This window comes from Beta vulgaris, chromosome 2 (assembly GCF_026745355.1).
Source record: "Beta vulgaris subsp. vulgaris cultivar EL10 chromosome 2, EL10.2, whole genome shotgun sequence".
Classification (NCBI taxonomy): domain Eukaryota; kingdom Viridiplantae; phylum Streptophyta; class Magnoliopsida; order Caryophyllales; family Amaranthaceae; genus Beta; species Beta vulgaris.
The window spans coordinates 37,244,842-37,268,765 of NC_079203.1; the positions used below are offsets into that span (position 1 = coordinate 37,244,842).

The 23,924-nt window shown below is 36.5% G+C and overlaps 2 protein-coding genes across 3 annotated transcripts; one reads left to right on the plus strand and one right to left on the minus strand.

Moving 5' to 3' along the window:
- Positions 1-9,659: 9,659 nt before the first annotated feature.
- LOC104886788 (TORTIFOLIA1-like protein 2) lies at positions 9,660-16,198 on the plus strand. 2 transcript variants are annotated; one of them, XM_010671300.4, is made up of 7 exons: positions 9,660-9,967; positions 10,725-11,419; positions 11,876-12,070; positions 12,168-12,270; positions 13,661-14,340; positions 14,491-15,201; positions 15,759-16,198. In XM_010671300.4, exons 2-7 carry the CDS (start codon positions 10,766-10,768, stop codon positions 15,927-15,929), a joined length of 2,514 nt encoding a protein of 837 aa, XP_010669602.1. In that variant the 5' UTR covers positions 9,660-9,967; positions 10,725-10,765; the 3' UTR covers positions 15,930-16,198. The 2 variants fall into 2 exon arrangements, with proteins under 2 accessions (XP_010669602.1, XP_010669601.1); XM_010671299.4 differs by having other exon boundaries at positions 9,661-9,967; positions 10,595-11,419.
- Positions 16,199-20,853: 4,655 nt separating this feature from the next.
- LOC104886870 (uncharacterized) lies at positions 20,854-21,699 on the minus strand. The gene has a single exon (XM_010671399.1). The coding sequence runs from the start codon at positions 21,697-21,699 to the stop codon at positions 20,854-20,856; it is 846 nt and encodes a 281-aa protein (XP_010669701.1).
- Between the last annotated feature and the right edge of the window lie 2,225 nt (positions 21,700-23,924).

The window sequence follows — 23,924 nt, forward strand, 5'->3', positions numbered from 1 at the left end:
TCAAGATATACTATGATGTCTAACATTATAACGATCGATTATGATAATTTTGTGTAATATACAATACTATAATAAAATACATATAAAAATTAAAATATATTATGTCAAAACTAAGGGTGTTCAATGTCGGATATCGGATCCGATCCGATCCGAAAATTCGGATATCCAAAAATTTCGGATCGGGGAAATTGTGATCCGGATCCGATCCGAAATTTTCGGATATCCGAACTTTTCGGATCTGATACCGGGTTTTCAGATCGGGTCATCGGATTTTCGGATCAGGTCCGTTGAAATTTTTGAAAAATCCTGATCCGTATCCGATCCGAAAACCCGAATTTTTTTCCGGATACCCGATCCGAAATATCCGAAATCTTAAAATCGGATCGGATATCCGAAATTTCGGTTCGGCGGATTTTCGGATCGGATATTTTTGCACACCCCTACTCAAAACACACTATATCATGTCAAAACACTATCATGCCAAAATACACTATATCATTTCAAAATACATTATATCATGTCAATATACACTATAACATTCAACACTATCATGTCAAAAAACTCGGCAAAACACTATCATTGAAAAATACACTATATCATGTTAAAATACACTATATCATTTCAAAATACACTATATCATGTCAATATACACTATAACATGTAACACTATCATGTCAAAAAACTCAGCAAAACACTATGATTTTAAAATACACTATATCATTATAAAATACACTATATCATTTTAAAATACACTATAACATGCAACATTGAACGCGGCAAAAACGGAAAGTTGTAATCATTAAAACTCACGTGAGATGGATAAGGTGTACTACCGGGTTCATAATAGTTTTTTTATTGTTTCTAGATGGGTTTGTCGAATACCAATCTGTTTTTTTTTGTCGAATACTAATCTGTTTCAAATTAATCTATACACTTTACTATTGGAGAAAGTGTAAAAGTATAAAAGATAAACTCAAAATTAGAGAGATAAATTGTGGATGTCATGGGTGGAAAAAAAAAAGTAAATGTAGCATGTTACCAAAAATAGAAAAAGCAACAGTTTTTAGATTAAAAAAAAAACAAACCAAAAAGGAAAGTGGGTAGATTAAAACGAAACGGAGGTAGTACTTCTTAATTCTAATGTCGTGGTGGATATGTGGGGTGATTTGGCTCATTCGGGTGTGCAGCATAGTTAGGTGGGGTGATTTAATTCTAATGTCGTGGTGGATATGTGGGGTGATTTAAAACTAGCGGTTCTAGTAGCTGTTAGCAATTCTAGTAGCGGTAGCTGTTGGGAGTAGTTGCTAGCTGTCTACTAGTAGCTGTCAGCGATCAGCGATTAAATTAGTTGTTTAATTAGAAGTGTTTGGCAAAAGTAGCGGTTGGAATTGTAAATATAAGACAATAAATGACATTTTTTCTAATATGAAATGAACTAAAACAATTTCATATGTTCATTCAGTAGTTAAATTCAATATTTATTTTTTCAAAGAAGTCACACAAAAAATAGTATACGACTTTTTAGCTGCTCAAAGAAATGTATAAACTTAAGAGAATATTCACCCTCAAAAAATTTATATTACCAGTTTTAACTAAAATACTTGTAAATTATATTATCTTTATAATAAATATTTAAATTACATATCTGCTATTGTAAAACAAACATTGAATTGCTATAAAGTAAAACAATTAATAAACAGAAAAAGGAAAAAATAAAATAAAAACATTGCTTAATAATTCTACCTTATGCTATTATATAGTGTTTATTTGCTAGACCGCTACCTCTAAATCTCAAACGTTACTTGTAGTAACGTTCCACAACCGCTACTCATAATCTACTCCAGCGTATACCCGCTACTCAAACTACCTTACCAAAACTCATAATTTTCTTAAGTAGCGTTTCAATCTTGTCCAATCGCTAACCGCTACCTCAAACGCTAGTGCCAAACATGACCGTACATGTAATACCCCTCATGATTGCTTTAAAGGGATTTAGCAGGCTACTCATTCCAACAAGATGCATCTTTCTTTTAGGGAGCTTATTTACTTAGTTACTCCATAGTTAAGCGTGCTTGGCTGGGAGTAGTCCAGGGATGGGTGACCTCCTAGGAAGTTTCTTATGGTGCGCATGAGTGAGGACAAAATACGCCGGAAGAACTTGTGTTGGTTATTGAGGACAGTTGTTGGCCCTGGATGCGTATTGGTGACAATATACTCGACTCCGTATGGGTCGGGGTGTTACAGTATACCATTGCTAAATATAATCTTTATTTGCTATAAAAGATTTTGGAAGGACCGAGTTTACAATAAATTCAAAAAGGGGCTTAATTATTACCCATTTTTTTTATAGGTCTCAACTATGAGTTATTTCCGACATGTCTCAAGTTTACTATCTTGTGATTTTCATAGGTCTTGAGTAACTTATAACCGTTTTAGAAGATAAGATTTTCAAACATTGATCCAATTTTATAGATCTCTTACACTTGCTAGAAGTGTTCGAAGATGGAAAAATATTCAAAAATCATATCTAACTCGTGGCTTATGAAAATCACAAGATGGCAAACTTGGGACCAATAGAAAATAATCTATAGTTGGGACTTACAAAAGAAAATGGGTAATAGTTGAGCCCCCTCTTGTGAATTTTATCTAAATTATTATGTACCCAAATCTGACTATATCATACGAAAATTGACTATATCTTAAAATTAACTATATCATAAAAAATTTGCTATATAAAAGGTGATTATATCATACAAAAATTAGTTATATAAAAGGTGATTATATCTCCCTCTCCTTCACCTGCCACTTCCACCACTACTCTCTTCTCTCCTTCAACCTACACCACCCCAAACCCCACCCTCTCCATATCACTAACGCTCCTCCTCAACAACTTCATCTCTCCTCCTCCAAACCATGGCCATTCCTCCGTTCCTACCTCCCATGGATTGTACTTAATTACCCTCACCTGCTATCTTCCTCCCTCTCACCACCCCTTAGTACTCACTAACTCCCCCACCCATGCGAACAACTCATACCACCCCTTCCCACCCCCTGCAAAAATACTCATACCACCTCCTCCTACCTTATGTGAACAACCCCTAACCCCGCCGCCTGCGAGCACCACCATTATCTCCCACTCACTGTGAGGTTGCGCCCTCCCCCTATCCCCTTACGACCCTAAATCCCCACCCCGCGAACACGCTCCTTAAAACCACTTTTCCTGCCCGGGTAGTGGTGGCTTGTGAAGAAGGGGGAAAAGGTGATGATGCTTGTTGGTGGTGTGTGGTGCTAGACGTAATTGTGGAGTTGTTGGGTGGTAGTGAGGGGTTTGGGTGGATCTTTGTTGGTGGGGCTGGAGCTAGGGTGGGGCTGGATGTTAGTTTCTGGTGGGAGGGGAGAGAAAGGCTGGTAGAATCTGTGGCGCACACGAAAGTTTTAATGGTCCCGAATAGTATAATAAAATTACATTTTCATTGATAATTAATTGTACAAGTGTGTTTGTGAGAGCTCAAGTCTCTCATTCACCTTGGTAGAACTCTTTGTTATACCTTTCCTAGTATCTTGTGTGGAGCTCACTTGTTTGGTTCCCTTTTCAACTCATGCACATATTACATATTTATAGTTGTTGTATCCTAACTTCTAGATTTTTTCTTTCAAGTACAAATATTTTTATATTTTCACAAGATAATTCTAGATACACATTAGATATTTTTCTCACATTTTTCATCAAACATTTAGAATTTTCTAGATTATTTTCTAACCCCCCCCCCTAATCTTGAAAATTCTTGTACTTCAGCATGCTTCTTCCAAAGGTCTCTTCAAAGTCTTGTTGATACACTTGTCATCAACTATCTCCAAACTGAATTCTTTAAATTTTCTTCTCGTTCTCGTCCTCGTCGGTGCCTACGTCACCAACCACCTTGATCTTCCATTTTCTTCTTTTCATATTGTTGATTATCACTTCTTTGTGGTGGTACCCTTGTTACCAACTATATTACCTTTGTTTCTTTAACACATTTTCTTGATCTTCAATTTTTTGTGTTGGTATTCATGTTACCAACTTACTCCCCCTAATCTGAACTTTTTCATTTTTCTTTTTCACGTATCTTTATCCAATTTCATTCTTTCATTGATGCTCACGTCACCAATCATCTCTGCTAATGCCCATATCACTAGCAAATTCCAAAATCTTTCTCTTGAACATCTTTTTGTTTTCTTTTCATTTTCTTTTTTTTTCTTCTTCCCAACTATATGTTATTGTTACCAATATTCTCTTTTTTTCCATTCTTTCCTTTTCTTCCAATGTTAATTTCATTTGTTGATGTTCATGTCATCAACCATCCAACTTATCCTACATTTTAATCTTTTTTTTTTTACGGGAACATTTTAATCTTCAACATGTCTCAAAAGTTATCTCATCTTTTTTTAAATATTCAAACACATCTTCCATTTTTGTCTTCTCCTAAAACTCTTTTATTTTATCTCCATACCTTTTGAATTATCTTCTTTGAAATTATGTATTAGATACTTACCTTGATTGTGCCCTCCAAGTCTCTTCTTACAAGCTTGATTTCCATCTCTCGAGCCTTCAGTCTTTTTCGTAATCACTTTTGCGGCTACGATACCATGATAGAATATGTGGCGCACACAGAAGTTTTGATGGACCCGAATAGTATCATAAAATTACATTTTCATTGATAATTAATTGTACAAGTGTGTTTGTGAGAGCTCATGCCTCTTATTCACCTTGGTAGAACCCTTTGTTTCTACCTTTCTTAAAATCTTGTGTGGAACTCACTTGTTTGACTCCCTTTTCAACTCATGCACGTATTACATATTTATAGTTGTTATCTCCTATCTTTTTGATTTTTCTTTCAAGTATATATATCTTATATTTTCACAAGATAATTCTAGATACGCATTATATTAGATATTTTTCTCATATTTTTCATCAAACATTTAGAATTTTGGTGGTGGAGTTGGAGAGGGGTGGTGGTGTTGTTGTTAGATGTGGTGGTATTGTTGGTACTGGTGGTAGTGTGGTTGGTGGTTAGATTAGTTTTCGTTAGATTAATTAAAAATTAAATCGATTAACAAAACTAGAACGAATTAGAATAAGATACTTGTCTAATTAACCATATCTATTGATTACCAACATGTTTCAATTAGTCACAGTTCAATATGAGCAAATCATGCTAAAAGGTTGGGTTATTAAAAAAATAATCAAAAGGTGAGATGATTTTAAGCAAACAGTCTAAAGGGTAGTTTACTAGAATCAAATTTTACTAATTAATATAAAATGTGAAAAATAATAAATTATCAAGAATAATAATTAATTGGATCTTTAAAACTGGACTTAGATTATATAATTAGTCTTTACGTTTTCGAAACGCTTTTCGATTTAGCTCGTTTGATAGCTCTTCGTTTGGACCAGACCAAATAGGATGACGGTATGTTTCATCATTGGATACGACGTACATGGGGAGACATAATTTTGTGCTTACAATGAGCTATTTTGATTTTAGGTCAGTTTAAACCTTTGCTTCCAAGTGGGTTTTGTCACGTACTTCTATATTTTAAGCCTTTTAGGAGACGTTCGAGTCGTATGCGAATGGGAGTCAAAACGGGAGATGCTATATGTTTGGAATGGTTTGGATGTAGAACATACCCGCGTGTATAAAAAGATGTGCGCGGTTATGTTTCAAGTGTATGGAAGATTTAAATGGACTAAAGGATTTCATTCGACTTAGTTTAATTGAGGATAAATGGATTTGATGGAACGTTTAGGAATCATATGAGTGTTATTAGAACTATTATGTATTCAAAAGTATGATATTTACTAATGAGGATTCAGAAATTAGAAGGTAAAGTATGCATTTAAGATCATGAAATATTGACAAAAACTAGTATTGATGGGTTAGTGGATTTATTGACAAGATTTCGACAAACATGATAATGTAAGATTAGAGAATGAGCACCTTGATATCAAATTAGAAAAACAATTGAAATGCATATACTACTCAAATTTAGAATATTTGGACAAACATGTCTAGACTTACTAGCCTGATCGACCTGGATTGAAAAAAAGTGTGAGATTTAGCAACCCAAAAAGCTTGCCTTGACTTTGTGGTTTTTGGCAAGATTTTTATACTAATGTCTGACTTTAAATTTGGTCCCCTATGTTCCAAGTGAATAAAACTTATGAGTCATATCATAGGATTTTGTAGAAAAGAGTGACAGACTAAAGATTGAGAAAACGGTCTAAGACAAAACAATTTGGGATTATATCAAGATGAAATTACCATAGATGTCATGCATCTTCTTTATGAGATAGATGATAAAATATTACAAAGTTAAGAAACTAATTTACAAATGATTTTTGTTGACATTATTAAAGAAGCGTTATGATAGGATTTTCTTTATCGATGTGCTTTAGACTATGTTTAATTCACCTGAAATTTTCTGATCTGAACTATTCTGATCTGATCTGATCTGAAGTGATCTAATTTACAAGATCTTATCTTTTATAAAACATATTATTACTATTATATTATTACTTTGTAACTCATTATTATGCAATACATTATAAGATCTTATTTATAGTATTACCATTATTATCATTTTAAATCTATCACAACTTTTACACAACTTTTATTAATAATAATAATTATTATCATTATTATAATAACAACAATAATAATTATAATAATAATAATTACTAAAAATAATTATATAACCCAAGTCATTAATTTATAAGAGTACTAATAAAATGTTTCACACTTTCCCTTGAAAAAAATATTTCACACTTCAAAAATCGGCAGACTCAACTCTTTTTTTTCATATAAAATAAAATAAGATATACAAACAACTATGACTTGCACAAGAAAGAAATGGATAGCGTGCAACTTTAAATAGCTAGAGAGATTTAGAATTCGGTAAGAAGAGGTATAACGGATCGAAATTTATAATTTGTATCTCGCACTTAGCTTATTTTGAAATGTAATCCGAACTTAATTAGTAGTTTCGTTGTCATGAATTTGAGCTATCATATTTTATATATTTCTTATTTTTGCGCCAATCTTATGTTATTAACACGTGGCTTTTAATTTTCTATTATTTAATAACAACAAAATAACTTAAAATAATGATAACAATGACATTTATAATAATAACAACGAGATTAATAATAATTACCAATATTAATAATTAATAAGTACAACAACAACAATAATAATCCTTTTGAACAAATGTACTAGTAAATAATAGTATTAATAATAATAATGAGTTTTTAAATATAAGCATGATCTGATCACTTTTTTCTGACCTGATCTGATCTGATTTGATCCGAAATAAGCAAAAATAAGGTGAACTGAACATAGTCTTAGTGAACAAAGTTGAAACAATTAGGGTATAGTGGTACAATATAAACATATTTGGAAAAAATAAGAAAAGTTTAGGAAAAAACAAGAATAGTTCTAAAAAGCTCGGAAGAAAGTTAAAAAAGTTCTTAAAATGTAAGACAAGCTTAGGAAAAAGTACAAGCAAAATTCGAAAAAAAAAAGAAAAGTTTAGAACATGTAAGGAAGCAAGTAAAGAGAACAAGCCATAAACACTTTACTAATTTTTCTAATTCCTAAATAATTTCACTTCTTATGTTTTCTCATATCAACCAAACAACCACTATATGAGTTCAGTTATTTTTGAAAAGAAATTGCAAAAATCAGGTAACACATAGAGGCAAGCACATGTTGGTACTTATCAACCCACTTGCCACATTAGATTAGACCTCAAATTGGTCAAGGATTTTTTTTTTTTGTTTGTCCTCAAATCGCAATTTCAAGAAAGGAAATGTACGATGTAATCCCCTGAAGTTTTTTCCTTTTCTTGTATATATGCACAATTTAAAATTAAGCATAATCTTTTCCATCACGGCCAGGCCAAAATTTAATACCGGTGTTCACGACTCACCATCGGGCCTCTTGGTTCATGCAAAGCTCATGCCAATTGCCAAACCAGACCAAAGTCACGTCAAACCAGGCTAGCTCATGCCCAACTCTACTTGACCGTAATACCAACGCAACCTTGTAGAGTTGTAGGAAACACTAAGGCTATGTTCAGTTCACCTTATTTTTGCTTATTTCAGATCTAATCAGATCAGATCAGATCAGATCAGAAAAAATAAGTTCAGATCAGATCAGATCAGAAAAAATAAGTTCAGATCAGATCAGATCAGATCAGATCAGATCAGACCAGATCAGATCAGATCAGATCAGATCAGATCAGATCAGTTCAGATCATATCATGCTTATATTTAAAAACTTATTATTATTAAATATCTTTCACTACATATTAATAAAAATTATAATAATTGAATATTAATAAAGTACTCATTGAGACGAATCAAACAAGACCCCACATGACTATATTTTTTCTTATATATTGAGAAAAATCTAAAAGATTATCTCTTATGTGAATAGTGTCAAGATTCTAAGTGACAAAGATAAAAAAAATACAAAGGGGTATTATTATTTACTAGTACATTTGTTCAAAAGAATTATTATTTATGTTGTTGTTGTACTTATTAATTATTAATATTGGTAATTATTATTAATCTTATTGTTACCATTATAAATGTCATTGTTATTATTATATTAAGTTATTTTGTTGTTATTAAATAATAGAAAATTAAAAGCCACGTGTTAAGAACATAAGATGACGCAAAAATAAGAAATATATAAAATATGATATCTCAAATTCATGATAAGAAACTACTATGTTCGGATAACATTTCAAAATAAGCTAAGTGTGAGATACAAATTATAAATTTAGATTCGGTATACCTCTTCCTACCGAATTTCAAATCTCTCTAGCTATTTGAAGTTGCACGATATTTATTTATTTTTTGCTCAAGTCATAGTTGTTTGTATATCTTGTTCTATTTTATATGGAAAAAAAAGAGTTCAGTTTGCCGACTTCTCAAGTGTGAAACTTTTTTTTAAGGAAAGTGTGAAACATTGTATAAGTGCTCTTATAAAATAATGACTTGAGTTATATAATTATTTTTAGTAATAATAATAATTATGATTATAATTATTATTGTTGTTCTTATAATAATGATAATAATAATATATTATTATTAATAATAAAAGTTGTATAAAAGTTGTAATAGAAATAAATGATAATAATAGTAAACTATAAAGAATATCTTATAATGTATTGCATAATAATGATTTACAAAGTAATAATATAATAGTACTAATATATTTTATAAAAGATAAGATCTTGTTGAAAGAATAAGTTCAGATCAGATCAGATCAGATCAGATCAGATCAGATCAGATCAGATCAGATCAGATCAGATCAGATCAGATCAGAAAAAATAAGTTCAGATCAGATCAGATCAGAAAAAATAAGTTCAGATCAGATCAGATAAGTTCAGATCAGAAAATTTCAGGTGAACTGAACATAGCCTAAACAGTGAATCTGGTTGAACTTCCAAAGGTTAATTTACAGGACCCACATCGATAGGTAAATACTAACGCTCTCTGAATTCGAAAAACATAGAAGAGCGCGAAAATGACCATCCACCTCTTTCTCTCTCCTCTCTCCTTAATTTCTACCTCGAATTTTGAATTTCTCTCAGATTCCTTTTGTTTTTTTTATTCACTTTCTGCCAGTACTGCTATACTCAAATCCAAATTCATTATGAGAAGTAACTATTTTCCAAACTATTCACATTCCATATTTCCAGATTTTGAATTGGTTTTATTACCATTTTTTTTAAAAATGATTTAAAATTCCAATAAAATACAAAAAATTTGAATTTTTCTCAGTTTAAAATTTCAACCCACACCCTGGTATCGTACTTGTGCGTAGAATGAGTTTCCTTTGAAGTTTCTCTCTCTTCTCAGCTTCTTCTCGAGCTTCAAGCTCGTCAACAATGGCGTTTATTGAACATTTTGCAGAATGTAAGTGTTTCTCTTACTACCTTTTGTGGTTTGAGGTTCCTTTTCTTTAATATTGAAGTTGATCTTGGCAGAAATATCATTGTATATACAATATAGTACATTGTGCTTTATTTTTAAGAAAATATGAGTGAGATTTTTTGTGGGTTTTCATTGTATGTTTATTTTCGTGTTTCTATATCTTTATAAATATCTAATGGGGGCCAAAAATCGCTAAACGAGGTTGGTATTTGATATATATATATTTTGGTATATTTTAATTTGGTACCAAATTGATTTTATTGGTTCCTGGTTGCTGAAAAGACTTTGCGCGTTGCCAATGTACAGTTTTATCATTAGTGTAATTAGTTTTGTTTAAGTAAACATTACGAAGAGTTGATATTTTGAAAATATATATGGAGACTAATCTAATAAGTATATAGAACTATAGATAATACGAGATGGTCAAAATGGAGTATGTGTATAGTGTCAAAAAACAATATGGTATACTTCCTCCGTTTCATAATAAGTGAAACATGTCTCTCTTTTATGTGAGAGCTTTGTGAGAGAAGTGTTTCACTTATTATGGAACGGAGGAAGTATATGATTACTAAAATCTGTGATTTATTTATGTTGTTTGATGTATTGCAGCACAAAGTAGGATCACTGTGGAAGCTCCTACAGTGTTCTATTGACCTATGAATAACTCAGTATTGTAGCACATAGTGTGCTTGGTGGTGCATTACAGTCTACTGAGAGTGTTCACTGTTTGATCCTTCAGTCTTTGCGAAATCGAGGTTTTGGAAAAGAAAGTAAGGAAAGATGAAGAGAAGAACTGAGTTGAAATCAAAAGGTCTAAGAAAGGTGGTTAACCCACAACAAGATGTGTATAAACTGAAGCATAGAGCTGTTCTTGCTATAAATAAGATTTCGGACCGTGATACATACCAAATTGGAGTTCAGGAGCTGGAGAAAACAGCTGAAAGTTTGACCCCAGATGGAATTGTGCCATTTTTATCTTGTATATTGGATTCTGATTCAGAGCAGAAAAGTGCAGTTCGTAAGGAGTGTATTAGAATGATGGGTGTTCTAGTAAAAATGCATGGGGATCTTATAGGTTCGCACTTGGGGAAGATGGTTGCTTCAATTGTTAAAAGACTCAAGGATCAGGACACTGTTGTTAGGGATACATGTGTGGAGACAATGGGTGTATTTGCATCAGAGTTTGGTAATCGTCATGTTGAAAGTGATGGTATCTTTGTTGTGCTGGTGAGGCCCTTGTTTGAAGCCTTAGGTGATCAGAATAAGCAGATTCAGGGCGGTGCGGCTTTGTGCCTGGCCAGGGTTATTGACAACATGAGTGATCCTCCAGTGTCGATCTTGCAAAAGATGTTGGCTCGCACCATGAAGTTGCTTAAGAATCCCAACTTTATGGCTAAACCGGCAGTGATAGAGTTAAACAAAAGTCTTATTCAGGTTAGTTTAGTTCCTTGGTGTACATGTGATCAATATATTGTAGATATGTTTGCTCAATTATGCTGTTTCTTATGTATAAGCAGGGGAGTAGGAGGGTCATCTATGTCAAGATACTGACATTTAAGCATCCTGCATACTTGCTTCGTTTACTTTTAAGTTTCATGTTTCATCAATTTCGCAGTTGTAGAAGTGCCTAATGAAATGAACTTAATCTGAAAATTGATACAATAAAATCCCATGGCATATGAAGTTTTCTTCTATTTGGTACAGTATAGTCTATAATTATGCTACCACCTATTTTGTGCATCAAAGAGAAGCAAGCAGTAGATATTCTTGTATCAATTATCAAATGATGACATACATGCCAAGCACAGAAATTTATCATCTAAAATTTAATGAAGTTAATTGTTATCTACTGGATGTCTGGATTTTACATGCACGTTGTTATTGCTCTAGGCGGGAGGCGCTCTGTCACATAGTGCTTTATCCGCTGCAATTTGCAGCATCCAAGAAGCTCTAAAGGATACTGATTGGACAACTCGCAAGGCTGCATCATTAGCACTGGGAGAGATAGCTTCAAGTGGGGGACCCTTCTTGGCACCTTTTAAGGCTTCCTGCATACAAACGCTTGAGTCATGTCGCTTTGATAAGGTTGACATTGATAAGCCTTTTTTTTTCTTTTCCCTTATTAGAACCTACATCATGAAGGTATCCTTTAACATATGTTATGTTTCCTTTAATTATACAGGTGAAACCAGTCAGAGATACAGTATTGCAAGCACTCCATTGCTGGAGAAGTATTGGAAGGCAGGATGTGCCTGAAGCTTCAGATACTGTGTCTGCTATCAGAGGTTTGTCTGAACTTGAAGTTCTGGTTATATGACTTAACCACACCCTAGGATTTGATATCCAATCATACCTTAGGATTGTTGTAAATTTATGATTTTAGTTTCAAGATCACATCTTCAGTAAATATCGTGCCTTTTTTTGGTTCATACTCGTGCTAAGTTTTCATTTGCATGGACCATCTATATCATATAATTATATTCTCGAAGAAGTTTTGAGTTTATTTAACGTGTTCTTGATGTCAAAGAGATTGTTTGAGGGCTTGGGTCAAGAAATTGTGAGAGTGAAGAACTAGTTGTTGTGTAGCCTAGTATTCTCCATTAATCCAAGTCTGTGATTGTGCTCATTTCCTTGTAATGATCAGCAGTACATATTACATCACTGTATGTAGTGGAGGCTACTCTCTAGGATGTTGCCAAGTGTAAACTAGGATCAACTTGGGTAAAAGCAAAATAACAGCTATAAAAGACATAACATGACATCACATTACAGCTAGCTAATGACATCACATTACAACTGTAATAAAGAGAGAGCTGAGGCTGATCAGTGTAGACTTGGGCTGAGAATGGGATTGGCCATAGTGCTTTCATTCTCTTCGATAAAACAACAACTTGATTGAATTGAGATCCCTGTAAAGTGATTTGCCTTTTGGGGTTACAAAAGAGTCGATATGTTGTTAGCCATTGATAACTTGTTGTATCTTGGTTTAATGCGATTTTTAAATGTTTTTGTAAGACAAGATTGCTTGTGTATGAGACGATTGAGGATAATGTCAATTATCTGGATTTCATAAATAGTCCTATATGAGTTTCAACTCTATGAATTTGAGAATGAATATCGCCACAAAATCTTCTAAAATGGCCTCTTCACTAGTCTTAATTGGTTTAAATTTTCAAAATAATAATGTCAATTATCTGGATTTCAGCTGTAGAATTTCTTACTGGCTGTTGCTGTTGTAGGATCTTTCTATCATTAAATTAAGTTTGTTACTTATGGAAACACAAAACACCTGCTAATATTCCACTCTATGAATTTGAGAATGAATATTGCCACAAAATCTTCTAAAATGGCCTCTTCACTAGTCTTAATTGGTTTAAATTTTCAAAATAATAATGTCAATTATCTGGATTTCAGCTGTAGGATTTCTTACTGGCTGTTGCTGTTGTAGGATCTTTCTATAATTAAATTAAGTTTGTTACTTATGGAAACACAAAACACCTGCAAATATTCCACTGCACTGAACCTTTTTTATTTTGCTGATGCATTTTTTCGGGATGTTGGCAATTTTGATTGACACAACACATATTTCAGCTGTTCCATATCATCCACCAGGTTTGCCATATGCTCATAGTCAATTTTCTGATCCAATCTGACAGTAAATCTGACATATTGCAGATAGTTTATGTGGAGATGATCCTGGTGATCGGGTTAGTGCTGGTAGCTCTATGTGGAATGATGTTGCTCATAAAGAATCAACGACCAATATTGTCAGGAAAAGAGTTCCCTTGTCTACTAGAAAAGGAAGCCCTAATATTCTTGAGAATTTCAGCAAGTCTAATAACAGTGAGTGGCATGTAGATGTTGCTGTCCCAAAGATGCACTCTAGTTCTACCGGATATATTAACAACGACGAATCTGAGAGTAGCTCTGCTAGTAAGACACAGGAAACAGTCACAGCTGATGTCATAAGCTTGCAGGGAGTTGGGCAAGAGTATGATTATGTTGATGACAAGCAAGAGTGGTCCTCTGCATCTAATCATGTCTCAGACAATTTTACTAACAGGTTTATGTCAGCTTATAATAGCCATTCTCGTAGAGCTGATATCATGAATTCAGCAGAAGGAGATAAAATGTTTGGAACGAGAAAAACTGATGTTGAAACTGAGAAGCAATCATACATATCAAAGGTGGAAGATCGTACAAGTCTTGATTCTACTGTAACTGAAGCTGAAGATTGCCGTTCTGTCCGAATTTATCATTCCAGGACAGACAATGTCCATAATGAGATCAGTTCCATCCAAAAACAGCTTTTGGAAATAGAAAAGAAGCAGTCAAGCTTGATGGATCTTCTACAGGTAACTTTTAGATGTCTTCCTTCTTTGCATGTTTCAGCTCCTCTTCATTACAGTCAAGCAGTCAAGTTTTCATCTTTCTGCAGTAGATTCGTACAGTATTTCATTGCTATTACAACTGCTGTCTGTTTTTTTTTTTTTTTTTTTTTGAAGGGATTTACAATGAGCACCATGGAGACCTTATCTGTCATACAGCTAAAAGTTTCAAGTCTAGAACATGCTGTTGACAGAATAACACATGACCTTGTTCATAGTGGCAAGAATAATGATCATTCAAGCATGCGATATGCTGAAAAAGGCCGGACAAGTGTTTCAGGAATCTCCAATACTTCCACTCCTAGGCAATCAGTGGACACGCTGGACAGATATCCTTCTGCACGCCATTCAAGAAACAAAGAAGTTTGGGAGGGAAAAGCAACAGGGATAAAAAATAAAAGCAATTCAAGTAGCTCAGGTCTGGACTCCAGGAGACAACCATTGTCAATGGTGAACAGAAACCGTATAGGAGATGGACCTGAAAAAAGTACTGGGCAGGATATGCAGAACATGAGCTATCATAATAGTCGAAAGAATGACCGGGCCTCCTTTTCAGTTTCCCCTGGTAATGCTCGGCAGATGGGAAGAGTGAACGAAAATGATATCTGGAAAAATGTAAAGGAGCATCTGTGTGAAGGTGACCTCGATCTTGCCTACAGAGAAGCTCTCTATTCAGGCGAACAACTACTTCTGATTGAACTCATTGATGGAACTGGTCCTGTACTGGATTGTTTGTCAAACGAAACCATCAGCAATCTGTTTACCGCTTTAGCATCATGTGTCTTGGAACATAGAGTTGTTGAATCTATTATTCCTTGGTTGCAGCAGGTAAGCTATTTCTCTACAGATTTGTGTGAAATCTTCCTTGCTAATATTTGATTAACCTTAGTGCTTGTGCATCATGACTAAATATTTATTGTAATTTTATTGAAACTAATTTTCTAACTCATCAATCAACTTTTGTCAATCACTTCAATCTATTAGCGGATTTAAGGATAGTTGTACTGATTTGAACTTACCCGAACTTACTGGAAGTCTGCAACTTAGAATCTAACTCATTGAATTTTTTGGAACTTACCTGAACTTATTTTTGCTTAAACTTCTATTTTTAAGGTGAAGGGAATGCACCTTTATATAGGTTTCTCCATGGAATAACATAAATAGGAGGCTGAGTATTTTTTGGAGATCATGCAAATAGAATCCCCTCTTTGCTTCTTTCCATATTACATCTAATTCATGTCTGGACCTTTTATTCATTATTCAAAGAAGGCTGCATTATGAAGATACGTCTGCATCAATCCATCTCACATATGTATTACACAATTTTTTTTTCTCCAAAGTTAGTATGCCCTTGAACATAGTTGCTGATTTTTTCATCATTCCAGGTAGTAGATCTGAGCACGATTCATGGACCAAACTATGTTCCTCTTTCTCTGAAAGTTAGGAGAGATATACTATCAGCAGTGCAAGAGGCATTGGATGTAGAAGTTACTCATCCTACCAAGAGAAGGTCGGTTGCCCAACTGGCTATGAAGTTGCAACAAATCTGGGGTTAGGCTGTTTGTACATATACTATGCTATCAAATTCAAGTTGACTACTGTTTTGTGATATGAACTTGCTGAAAACAAGGTCTTGTAAGTTTTTTACCGCCTTAGAGTTGACAACAGCGCATCAAATCTTTCTAGAACTTTGTATAAGATGGACATGTTTAACATAGTTGTTAGCACTTAGCACAGATTGCAAATGATGATAGGTTTTTCCGGTTTGCATGAGCCTGTCAGCCTGTGAGATATACCAGTAAGTTTATGCTGCAGGATACATCAATACTGTCCCAAGTCTCATTGTTACTGGACAGGATAGCTGCTGCACGTGACTAATCATAAGCAGCTAACTACTCTTGTAACAAACATAACAGAATCTTTATAACAAACATAACAGAATTCTAATTTCTTGTTTAATCATCAATAGACCACCTGTCCTGTAACACTCATCAAATAGTCTGTGCATTGATGGAATTTAATAGAATATAATTCCTTCAATTATTGAGTTTACAAAACTGATTACATATACCAATTACAAAGAGATACTTTAGGCTAGAATTAAGGAGCTAATTCTATCTTTCCTAAATATTAACATATTTAACATATTTACATAATCTATCACACCCCCGCAGTCGAAGCGGGAGGAGGATGGATGCTGAGACTGTCCCTGAAATCCTCAAATAAAACCAAGGGTAGACCTTTGGTAAAGATATCTGCAATTTGATGACGAGAAGGAACATGCAAGACCCGTACTTCACCCCGAGCCACTTTCTCACGGACAAAATGGATATCCATCTCAATGTGCTTTGTTCGTTGATGTTGAACCGGATTGCCAGATAAGTATATCGCACTGATGTTATCACAATAAACCAAAGTCGCTATGGTAATAGGGCAATGAAGTTCAAGAAGTAGATTTCGGAGCCAGCATGATTCCGAGACTACATTAACGACCCCCCTGTATTCCGATTCAGCACTAGATCGGGACAATGTAGCTTGCCGCTTGGATGACCAGGAGAGGAGATTGTCACCAAGAAACACACATTAACCAGAAGTAGAGCGCCTAGTATCGGGACAACCACCCCAATCAGCATCGGTGTAACAAAGGAGAGATGATATAGAAGAAGGGTAGAGATGAAGACCATGAGTGAGTGTGCCCTTTACATGCCGAATAATGCGCTTAACCGCACTCATGTGTTCATCCATAGGCTGATGCATAAAGAGGCAAATCTGTTGGACTGCATAAGATATGTCCGGACGAGTAAACGTAAGGTACTGTAAAGCCCCGGCCAAGCTCCGATATAGAGATGGGTCCTGACATGGCACCTTAGAGTGCCCACTAAGCTTTTGCTTAGTATCAACGGGAGTAGGAGAAGGCTTACAGGTGGACATGCCAGCACGTTCAATAATTTCCTCAGCATACTTACGTTGTGAGAGGAAAAGACCATCTGCATGACGAGTAACATCAATACCCAGAAAATAGCTCAAAGGGCCGAGATCCTTCATAGCGAACTCGGAACCAAGAAGAGTCATAATAGATGTCCGCAAAGTGGTAGAAGAGGCAGTGAGGATAATATCATCAACATAAAGGAGGAGATAAGCAGTGTCAGTACCTCGACGATAGATGAAGAGTGAATTATCCGATTTGCTGTTAGAAAAGCCAATTTTAGTAACAAAATCCGCGATACCACGCCCGGGGGGCTTGCTTAAGGCCATATAGAGATTTCTTGAGGAGACACACATAATCAGGATGAGTGGGATCCCTGTACCCCAAGGGCTGATGCATATAAACAGTCTCCTGAAGCTCACCATGAAGAAAAGCATTCTTTACATCAAGCTGGTGAAGAGGCCAAGCTTTTGATAAAGCAATGCTGAGAACAGTCCGAATGGTGGCCGGTTTCACAACCGGGCTAAATGTCTCGCCACAATCAATGCCAACCCGCTGTGTCTTGTCATCACCTACAAGACGAGCTTTATATCTTTCGAAAGAACCGTCAGATTTTACATTATGAGCAAAAATCCACATAGAACGAATGATATTAGCATTAGAAGGACGGGGCACCAACTCCCACGTCTTATTTTTAATAAGAGCATCAAATTCATCATCCATAGCCATTTTCCAATTTGGGTCACGGAGGGCCAACACGAGATTAGAAGGAAGAGGGGAACGATCACTAGGAGTGAGAAGTGCATATTTTTTATTTGGTTTGTGAATGCCGTGTTGGCTGCGGGTTATGGGCCGATTTCCGTGAGGGAGAGGAGGGGGGATGGGATGAGAGTGGGCTGAATTTGAGGAGGGGGAGCTAGCGGACTGCAGGCCCGAAGAGGAAGGGCTGGAATATGAGGGAGAGGAGCTCGTGGGCTGGGGGCCCAAGGAAGGAGAGCTGGCAGCAGGGACACGCTGCCCAGCAGGAGGGGAGCTCGTGGGCTGGGGGCCCAAGGAAGGAGAGCTGGCAGCAAGGACATGCTGCCCAGCAGGAGGGGAGATGCGTGGGTGAGCTAAGGGCTGTGGACCGGGTGTTGGGCTTGGGGAAGTAGGCCCAGTGGCAGGCCCAGTGGCAGGCGAGTGGGGTTTTGGGAGAGGTGGCAAATCATCTAAAAATGTATAAAAGGAGGGCCGTGGGGTATGTAATGATGCAAATGGAAAAGTTTGCTCATCAAAAATCACATGGCGACTCAAAATTATTTTATTAGACGATAAGTCATAACACTTATACCCCCTATGATTTTCCGGATAACCCAAGAACACGCATGGAGTAGAACGGGGTTGGAGTTTATTTATAGTGGTGGATGGAAAAAGAGGAAAACACAAACACCCAAAAACCCGTAAATGAGAATAGGAAGGCTCTTTTTGTTAGAGGAGGAGGAGAGGAGACATATAGGCACGATTCTGGCTTGGACGAATATTAAGAAGATAACACTAGTGGAAAAATGAAGAAGGGCTGCGCTAAAAAAGGCATGTAGGGCTGCGCTTTTTGACAGTAGCCCTTTCAGTAGCAGCCCTTCACTTTTTAAGTAGGGCTGCGCTAGAAAAGCGCAACCCTTAAGCTAGAAGGGCTGCGCTAGTTAGGAAAAAGCGCAGCCCTTCTAGCTTAGAAGGGCTGCGCTAGTTAGGAAAAAGCGCAGCCCTTCTGAGCTAGAAGGGCTGCGCTTTTTCCTAACTAGCGTAGCCCTTCCTACCAAAAAAAAAAATAAAAAAAATTTTTTTTTTTTGACATTTTTTTACTCATAATCTCACATTTTCTGAAATTAAACAGAAGAGAAGAGAAACGAAACGAAAATACTAAACCCAAAACAATAAAAAGAATGAAACGAAAATGAAAAAAAGGAACAAAAACTAATATACAAAGAGAAGTATACAAGAAGTATACAAGAACATTAATCAAAACAAAGATGAAAATACAAGAAATTATATACAAAGAGAAGTATACAAGAACATTAATCAAAATAAACAAAGAGAAGTATACAAGAACATTAATCAAAACAAAGAGAAGTATACAAGAACATTAATCAAAATATATAAACTATTGAAGGGCTGCGCTTTTTTTAAAAAGCGCAGCCCTTCTGCTTAGTAGGGCTGCATTTTTTTTAAAAAGCGCAGCCCTTCACTAGTAGGGTTGCGCTTTTACAAAAAGCACAACCCTTCCTGCGCAGCCCTTTCTGCGCAGCCCTTTCTGTTTTTTCCCCTAGTGTAAGTGGCCATTTGAAGTCCATGATGCCAAAAATTTGGAGGAAGAGAAGCATGAGCAAGTAAAGTACGGACTACATTATTAATAGTACGTAATTTTCGTGCAGCTTTTCCATTTTGTGAGGAAGTATAAGGACATGAAAAACGAAAGGAAAGACCATGTGTTTTGCAAAAATCCCAAAACGACTCATTATCAAATTCCCGACCATTATCACATTGTATATTTTTGATTTCCCTTTCAAATTGTGTACGGATATAGGAACGAAATTGTAAGAAAGTAGAGAAGACTTGTGACTTTTTAGCTAAAGGAAAAGTCCATACAAAATTCGTGAAATCATCCAACACAACTAAATAATAACGATGGCCCAAATAGCTCAAAACGGGAGAAGTCCAAAGATCACAATGAAAGGCATCATAGTAGAAGAAGTAGATGTAACAAATGACAACTTAATATGTTTTCCAAGAGAACAAGAATAACAAACACTAGTAGGACTAAGTTTATTACATTGAATCAATTTATTTTGCCTAAGAGAGTCCATGATAGAAGCACCCGGATGACCCAGACGATCATGCCACAAAGACGGTGCAAGAGCAGCAAAGGTAGAGTAGTTGTTGGCCTGATTTGTGGTGGTGATAGGATATAAAGTACCCTAACTCTCACATCTCATGATTGGCCCGTCAGAAAATCCTTCACAGAAAACCCAAAAGGATCAAATTCAACAGTGACAGAATTATCCGTTGTAAATTTTCGAACAGACACCAAATTTTTAATAATTTTGGGAGCATGAAGAACCTTTTTGAGAGCTAAGGGGGGGTTAGGGGAAGGTAAAGAAGTATCACCGTAACCACAAATAGGAATACTATGGCCATTTCCGACTACAATACCATTATGATTGCTCAAATTAAAATAAGACGAGAGATTACCTTGGGAGGATGTCATGTGGGATGTGGCGCCCGTGTCCATATACCAATTGGGATCCGGTGGGGGTGAGGCCAAGAGTATGCATAACTGCTTCAATATCCGTTGGAGAAGATGGAACTTCAGCTGAATAAGCTTGTGGCCTTGGCCCAAGCACCCCTTGCTGCCTTGGTTGATACATAGGTCTGACCCAAGGTGAAGGAGAGGATGGATATGGGCAAGGAGGAAAAGCCCAAGGATTATACCCCCACTGAGGAGGCCACGGCTGCTGTCCAGGTGAACTACCCCACGGTCTGACCGGCTGCTGGTGCTGGGCTGGCGTTTGGCCGTCGGTTCAGCTGCCGCCGCCGGAATTCCGGTTGCCACGGTAACCACCACCGGAATTCCGGTGACCACCTCCACCCCCTTTTTTTTCATTTTTCGATCCTTTTTGACCCTTTTTCCCACTGTTTGACCCACGGTTAGGACTACCATTTTCCAGCGAAGACTCCACTGCATTGGCGACCATCACCGCGCCACCAACCTTCTTGGAAAGTCTGGCTTCCTCCAATACAAGCATGGATCTTGCTTGGTAAAAGGGAGGAAGTGGATCACTTTGTCGAAGCAAAGTACCAACACCACTATATGCTTCGGTAAGGCCCGCTACCATTTGTAAAACGAGCCGGTTGTTAGAGACCGGAGCCCCAACATTTTTGAGTTGGTCCGCCAACATTTTAAGCCGTTGACAATAAGAAGATGCATTAGGGAAATCCTCCATACAAGTGTTAGAGAATTCTTGTTCTAAAGTTACCGTACGGGAGGATTTGTTGTCTTGAAAAATATCCCGTAATCGATTCCATGCTTCTATGGCCGTAGAATCCGGTTCAAGAATAGTGTTGAGAAGGTCAGGGGATATAGTGGTGTATATCCACTTCAACACCGTTGCATCAATGGTGGACCAATCATCTTTTTCCTCATCGGTTGTCGGTATCTTCTCTTTACCTGTTGCCGGAGGAATAATATGATGAATGACTCGATGGGAGCGTGCATGAATTTTGAATAACTCGGCCCACGTCGAGTATTGTACGTTTTCCATGTCTAAAGTGATGGGGATGTTATGTTTAACATTAGATCCCGCAAGAGATGAGAAAGGAGAAGAAGAAGAAATATTAGATTTTGGTAAGGAGGCGCCGCCAGTCATGGTGGCAGCGTGGAGGCAGAGTGGGCGGAGCTGCCGTGAGAAGAATAGGTGCGGCAGTAGAGTAGGTTGAGCGGAAGAGAGGAAAAATCAACCTAAAAAATCTGATACCATAATAGAATATAATTCCTTCAATTATTGAGTTTACAAAACTGATTACATATACCAATTACAAAGAGATACTTTAGGCTAGAATTAAGGAGCTAATTCTATCTTTCCTAAATATTAACATATTTTTCCCCTCAAAAAAAAAAAAAAAACATATTTAACATATTTACATAATCTATCAGAATTCATGAATAACTACTTTTTTCTGAAAGTTTAATCTTTGCTAGAATGCTTATTATTTCTCTTCCTAATACTTCCTCCGTTTTTTTAGATGTTACACTTTTGAAAAATCTGCTTATCTAGGCAAAATTTTGATTGAAGATTAAGCAAAGTAATAATGGGGATTAAAGGAAGTGGGCCCACCCCTCCCCCACCACCACCCCAGCAGTCCAACCCCTTCCCCACCCTCGCAGCCCCCCTCCCCACCATCGCAACAGCCCCCCTCCCCACCACCGCAACAACCTCCTTCCCCACCCCCTCCCATGTGAACCCCCACCACCACCCCCACCAACGCAAACCCCTCTCCCACCACCCGCCGAAATCCCCACCCACCCACCCGAAACCCCACTCAGCCACCGAGAACCCCACCCCACTAGCCGAAATCCCCACCCACCCACCCGAAAACCCTACCCAGCCACCGAAAACCCACCCCACCTGCCGAAATCCCCACCACCCACCCGAAAACCCCACCCACGTGGGTGGGGGTGGCGGGGGAGGTTTTGCGTGGGCGGGGATGCTGTGGTGGTGGGGAAGGGGGCTGCCAGGTGGGGGAATGGATTAGGCGGCTGAGGTAGTGGGGGAGGGGTGGTGGAAGAGAGGGAGGAGGTTTAATTAATTTAGATTAGTATATAATGAGGTTAAATTAAGTTAGTTTAATTTTGGTTAATTGTTATAAGTAAGGGTAAGTGAGTAATTTTAAAGCATAAAACTTTCCATTTGAGGAAATAAAAAAAGTGTAACATCTATTTTGAAGCATTCCGTTTTAGGAAAGTATAACATCTAAAAAAAACGAAGGAAGTACTAAGATTCTTTGTATATGGCATCCTAATGTCCTAACTCTTGCATTTCACTGGCCTATTGTTCTCGCAACGTAATGAGCTGCAAACGTACAATTAGTTGAAGTTTCTTTTTCTTTTTCTGAAGGCGCAACTTTGTTGGAGTTTGGTTGCAATATCACGCACACATATCAATTTTTGCATTGTTGTACTGACAAGTTTATGAGAGGAGAAAAACGATATGATTTTATTAAGGTGTGTTCAATAATGAACGATGACTACAATATATATAGGAGTACATAGAAACTCCTACCCGGAAACCATCTTCAGAAGATATATTATTCTTAATACTTATCTGAAATAAATCATAAGATAATATTTCCCTAATATAATTAATATCCTAACTACTAATATATCCTAAAGATATTTATCATATCTTTAGTATACTAATATATCTCTAACACCCTCCCGCAATCGCAACGCCCGTAATACGAACATTGCGATTGGAGAAACAAAAAAAATTAAAATTAAATAGATATATAGTTGGGAACGCATTCTTTTCGAACCCACCAAATACTACTCTTCTTCTTGATGAGAACGCCATTCTTCTCGAACTCATCAAAGATGTCAATAAATCGGGAACGCCATTCTTCTCGAACCCGTAATTTTCTTTGTCTTGATGATGAAAACGTCAATCTTTTCGAATCCATCAATCGCCATTCAAACAGGGACGTCATTCTTTTCGAACCTGCAAAATTTTCTTTTTTTTTTCTTGAGGAGAACGCCATTATTTTGGAACTCACCAAATATTTCAACAAGACGATAAAACCTTTCTTTTCAAACCCATCATATTTATATTTTCCTATCACCTCACAAACTCTTGTAAGGTTTTTTTTTTTTTGGTAGCAAACCGTTGATCAGTATATCATGATATCCAATATTATTGTTGAAGACATCAAGATCATCCCATATTCATGTGTTGCGCACCAACACACATCAACGAAAGCACAATACACTTTAGTATGTGCTAAAACCACCAGAGGTATTACAACACACTTTTGACTTTATGCCTTTGCTAGACACCAAGGATAAGATTCCAACCAATAGGTAACGCTTGAAGCAAAG